We start from the raw sequence: 5,807 nt of genomic DNA on the forward strand, positions 1-5,807 counted from the left end.
TCAGAAAGGCAGATGTGGCAGTGGAAGGTGTCAAAGCAGTTTGGAGAGAAAAACAAAATAAAGAACAACAACAACAAAAAGAAAACGATTAATCGATTATTAAATTAGTCATCGATTATTTTAATAATCGATTAGTCGTCGATTAATTGATTAATCTTGGCAGCCCTACGGGACAATGGAGAGAAGTTTTCAGAAATTTCTTGCTATCAGGCAAGTTCCGTCTCTTCGTCAGTCCACACGTACCTGTTGTTGAGTCAAGCTGTGTTTTCATACATTATGGGAACATCCGAGAAGACGCCYATAACAGAAAACACCTGATTGATCATGTGAGGTAAATGTTCGCTTAATCGGCAAATGTGTTTCCATCTCCCCTTTTGGGCAGTAACTCTTATTGAGAAATTCTATACACKACATCAAGTGAGCGTAAAGATTTTTTGGGGAAACTGACGTTTTGTTTTTATTTTGCCATTTCCATCWACCCTTTCTAATGTGATACTTCAAAATGCAAAATAAAAAAATGTTGATGGAAAGAGTTATTTTTGTACTCAAAGCACCATGATGTCGTCACTATCTTGCAGTTCATCTTCTACAGTCTGAGGCAACTGTGCCATTTATAAAGCACATAAAGTGTATATTTCTGTACTTTGACATTTACAAAAGCAGGAGCTTATTTTGTTCCTTCTTGCATAGAACCAAATGTCGCAGAGGCTGTTGCTTTTGATCAAAGTAGAGTCCTTGAAACACTCTCCTTGGCACTTTTCAACACCAAAACAAAGTGCATTTCATGTGTCTCTCTTTTTTGTATCTCTTCAAGGCTGCATGTCTTTATTCAGCATGAACACACAGAAGTGTTTGTACATGCAGACGTATACATTACAAAGAACATCTACCCAACGTGACACCTTTAAAAAGCTAAACGTACTCTGCCTTCTGCATTTGTGCATCTTTTGACGTTCCTAGTTGCACACAACTGACGCACACAGGGGTACTTGAAGAGGCACTGCGGGGGCCAAATCCAGTCCTAAAACAGCCATGTGACCTCAAAACTAAATATCACACCGCGACCCATTAGCTCCCCGGTGAGTGAGGTCTGAGGGAGTGAGAGGCTGAGCCAATCACGCATTCCTGGGATCCTCAGCAGGAGGGAGGGCCGAAACACAAACAGGAGAGGAAGCAGCAGCCGCAGGTATAAAAGCGTCAAAACCACAAATTCAAGTGTCGATACGGAATAAATCAAAACCTGGCAAAAGGATTATAATGTTTGATTTACACCCTGTTCATCCCTGATTCTGCACATACCATTCCTCCAAACAACAAGGAAACATCGTTTTCATTCAGAGCCACCTACTTGAATATAGCCACTCCTCTGCTATCTCAAATGGTCGGGATATCAGGGCCTCCTTAACAAGCATGGGTGAGATTTGGTTGTGAACACTACAGTTATTCAGGTTCCCGRGAGTCGCCCAAGATGAGCTGCTGGAGTTTTGTTATTTTGTTGCTTGAAAAAGMTTAAAAAGAAACTATCAAACTCATCCACACTGAATGTTGAAGTGCCTCACTAAGCTAAGATTATCAAAAATGCCGCATACAATAGGACTAGACGATATGGCGGAAAAAAAATGCATCACGATTTAAGTGTTTCCTATTAGTCGATATCATGGACRGGGAGAAAAAAGCTGATTGATCCTGCCAAACAGATGATGTGATCTTTTCTTTTTTTTATCCACAATTTCATCTCAAGCTGTTGCCTCACAACTTCATGTCATTCTTAATTATTTTGAAGCATTTGGTGAAATATCAAACTGCTACRGTGCATGCTCCTTAACAGGTTGTTGCTAGRWTATCAAAGAGTGAGTGAGTTAGTATTTTCTTTTGATGTTGATCACATGTCTATCACAGTACTTATTGCTCTATCAGCCAGTCCTAGCAGGTAAAATGCAAGGAATGCCATCTCCTTTTCATAGTTTGTTCACAAGTTGAGAAATAAAGCGTTAGAGAGTCGTGCCAARGCTGTCAAGAATTTTGAGAAACCTCCAAGTACTAAGGAAGTCATTTTGAAACACTCTTTGTAACAAGTGTGTTACAATGAGCAGAGACAACCTGATAATGTGCTTTGGAAAAACACTCATTTWGACAGTGTTGTGTACTGTTGGTCTATCAGCCATCTTGTGCAGCCCGGCCCACCTAGCAGGTTATCCGTCACAGAACCACAGAGCGTCCAAGTGTGGCCAGGCCAGCTGATGGGAGCAGAAGCCGTAATTACATGGACAGATTGAATGTCAGCTTGAGAACTAGGCTTGGGGTTGGCCACAACTGCTCACTTTGGTTTCAAGTATTAGAAAACAAATACATGCTGAACAAATATTTATTTCTTTGGTAAACTTCATAGTCAAGAATAAAAACAAGAAAAATCTCAAATTCATTTATTTTTAAGTGCAAATATGTCTATTTTTTAGATGTCGGGGGTGTGTTTTGCCAATTATATCTTAAAACAATAAAAGAAACGGAAAGACAAACTGCAAATCTGTCCCACAAAAAGAAGCAGTGCAAAAACAATTATTTGTGGTTTGTTCAGTGGGGAAAACTTTGAAAACCTTTCATCAAATGCCACAGCAAACCTGACCAAACTGACCCAATCATTTTCGACACAAAACCTTTCAAAGCAAGTCATTTACTTTGAACGCACTCTGCCTGCCTCAGCAGGGAAGTGATGGCCTGAACAAAGTGTCATAGGTCCAGATGGTGTCCAACAAACACTCACCATCCTTCTTGAACCATGACAGTAAAAGAAATGCAGCAAATGAAGGGAAAAACATCACAGAATCCAAAAATCACCCCAATTTTYGAAGAAATCTGCATTTGTCATCAACATTTACTGGTTTTTAGTCTTTTTTGTCAGATTAGTAGAAGATAAAGCTATTTCCCATAAGAATAAAATATGAGTCTCACCCCTTGTGGCGCCAACTTCTTGGAGTTTCCTGCAACAAAAACAAAARGAAATGATTATGTTCTATTTGCATAAAATATATCTTGACTGAYGTGCTTTATTTCAAATATCCTGGAAAAACAGCAGGCAGATTGTGTTTATCTGCCTTAGGTTGTTTTGGCTCACAAAAAGACAAAAACAATCTATCCACAGGAAAAAAAGGAAAGAAAAGACAAATTTATCAGAAGAAGCATTTATAGAAAGCCTTCAGGTTGTGTTTGCAAGTTTAGAAATCGCAGCTGCCGTGTTTTGTATCATTAAAAATAGTAGAACTGGAACCCTGTAGCTCCAAGTTGGGAAAGTCAGTGTTGTTTTGCAACATGGTGATTTTTCTCTCCTTTTCCTTGTTGCTTTAAAAAGATCCAGAGATTGTTTAGATCTATAGAGGAGAGACGCTCGAGTTCAAACGCCTTCAGGAAAACGGTGTTTCCGAGAAAAATCAGATCTGTCACCCACTCAGAGAGATGAACACACATCTCATTCCTGAGGTCTTGTGCGGTGAAGGGTCCTAAGTTTGATTGAAGAGCCGTGGCACCGCTACAGTCCATCTGTCKGAGCCTCTCTCTTTGCATACAACTGCCTCTCTATCTCACCGACACACCGTTAGTCACCTGCAGATCAATCCTGATCTTCTTTTAAAATAACAAAGACTAACAGTATGGAGTACCATATATATAATCCTACATTAAAAAAGGAGACCTGGTTCAGACCGATTAAATGGCTATTTCCATAACATTTTCTATAGAACTAGCTTTGGAACTTTCCACACCAACATATTCATTGTGAAGCAGGCAGATGGTGCTGCTCAACAAGGGTACTAACCTTTATGTGCAACCCGAACCTATTAGAAATCTAACTGAAGAGTAAATGTGAGACATTCTACAAACTCAGACCATGGAATTTAGGATTAAAGAAAATATAATCTCTGTACACATATTTAGAAAATATCTGTTTTATATTTAAGCCTGCAGCTAAGATTGGACTTTTTTACTGAGATGGTTTAGATGTCGATAGTCGATAGTTCAGATGATAAAATTTCAAGAAATGCTGCCAGTGAATTTCTTTTCCCCAATCTAAAATCGCAATAGCTCATTACATAAATACAAACATCTTGCAGACATACAAGAGAAATGTTCAAATCAATCAAAAATGTTTTTATAAATAAAATGCTGTCTAAATGTAAATGTGTGTTCACTGCTTTGCTTCAACGGTGTTGGATCATGAATAAAGTAAAAGAAGTTTGACCTGGGAGCTCCTTCTGGATATGCCAAAGTTTTACAAACAACAAAAATGCGGTGGCTGAGCACAAGTTTTTCTAAAATATTTAAAACAAAAAGACAACAGTAATATAATACAAAYACTATTTGTTTCAAACAATGAAAGGATGGGTCATTTGTGAAATATGCGATTAAACTAAAAACAGACAAAAACCTTTGTTCTCTCTGTCTTTAAAAGCACAATAATCATTTATATTCCAGACTCTAGGAAGTATGTGAGCCTCTCATTTGAAATCATGTGTGAGATTAAATTGAACAAAAGTTGGCCAACAAAGTCTGTTCACCGAAAACAAGACAGGTTGGTGTGAACCTTGAACCGCCCAAAACATTCAGAAGGCTTTTTGAAGAAYCACTTCAGAGATTCAGAAGCAGAGAATAAAAGCTACAGAATTTTCTGTTCAAAGAATGAGCATAATTGAGACTCTTCTACCAAAAAGCATACCCCCCYCAAAGTTTAACAGCACCATCGGGCAATTCAAAAAAAAAAAAAGCTGAAAAATAACTGCAACACCCCTGCAGTTTCACAATTCATCACAAACATGAAAGCACACCTTAAAATTGAGAATGACTGAGTATACCAAAACATTTCTGAGACACTTTACTTTTAAACTTCATTGTTAGTGAAAAAAACAAAAACAGACACTATACGTAAAGAAAAAAATGCTAATAATAAAATTAACGTTTGGTGAAACTTGGAAGTAAAATAATTTGTGACTTCTTTGTTTCTTCAAGTCTAATGTGTTTTCATTGCTGAATGAAAAGTGGAAAAAAAAATGAAGTTTTGACAATTTTTTTAAAGATTTTATGAATCTAGAGCTGCACGATGTATCATTTCATATTTATCATTGCAATGTACATCACAGGTCCTGCAATGTAGGAGGCAAATTATATCAATGTGTTATCTAGAGACTGAACTGCTAAACCATAAGGGATTGCACTAAATCATCACATGCTGCAGCTTTTATTTTGATGGGTTGCTTTCACCTGCAGAAAAAGGCGGCTTCGTGTCAAAATGACTAAAGCATTTGTTTTGTTTCAAAACTTTCGGGACCTTATACACCGTATTGGAAAAGTGCTGTGTGTGTGTATTCACAACATCGAGCTGAGCTGCTCCTCTCCTCTCCTCTGTCTCACACCGCAGGTCAGACAGACAGTCCCGTTCTGGAGCATTAACCCTTAAGGGCCCAGATAATAATCGGTCATTAAAATGTGGTAAATAAATTATTTAAAGTGACTGAGAGGAAGTTTTTTTGATAGTTGCATATTTGCCTTTTCTAAATGTTATCCCTTATATCTACAAGAGTTCTAATTCTTAGAAAGGACATGATTTGAGGTTTTTTACTGATAATATTTTATTTAAAACATGCTACAGAAGTCATAAGAAGCAGGTTTATTTTGAACAAACATTACAAACGTGTTCATTCCTACAAAACTGTCAAATATATTTACAAACAACACTAAACTGATTCAGATTAACATCAAATGAATCATGTTTTATAATTAAATGTCTGTTTCCTGCTATAAAGAAAAATCCTCCTCCTGTC

At 37.5% G+C, this 5,807-nt stretch overlaps 1 protein-coding gene across 1 annotated transcript in view; it reads right to left on the reverse strand.

Moving 5' to 3' along the window:
- The window catches only part of pawr (PRKC, apoptosis, WT1, regulator), a 69,480-nt gene that overhangs the window by 13,612 nt on the left and 50,061 nt on the right, over positions 1–5,807 (reverse strand). The window contains exon 4 of the mRNA XM_014009442.1: positions 2,950–2,978. Within this exon, the coding sequence (XP_013864896.1) occupies positions 2,950–2,978 (29 nt within the window). The remainder of the gene's footprint in view (positions 1–2,949; positions 2,979–5,807) is intronic.

This window comes from Austrofundulus limnaeus, unplaced genomic scaffold (assembly GCF_001266775.1).
Source record: "Austrofundulus limnaeus strain Quisiro unplaced genomic scaffold, Austrofundulus_limnaeus-1.0 Scaffold58, whole genome shotgun sequence".
Lineage (NCBI taxonomy): Eukaryota > Metazoa > Chordata > Actinopteri > Cyprinodontiformes > Rivulidae > Austrofundulus > Austrofundulus limnaeus.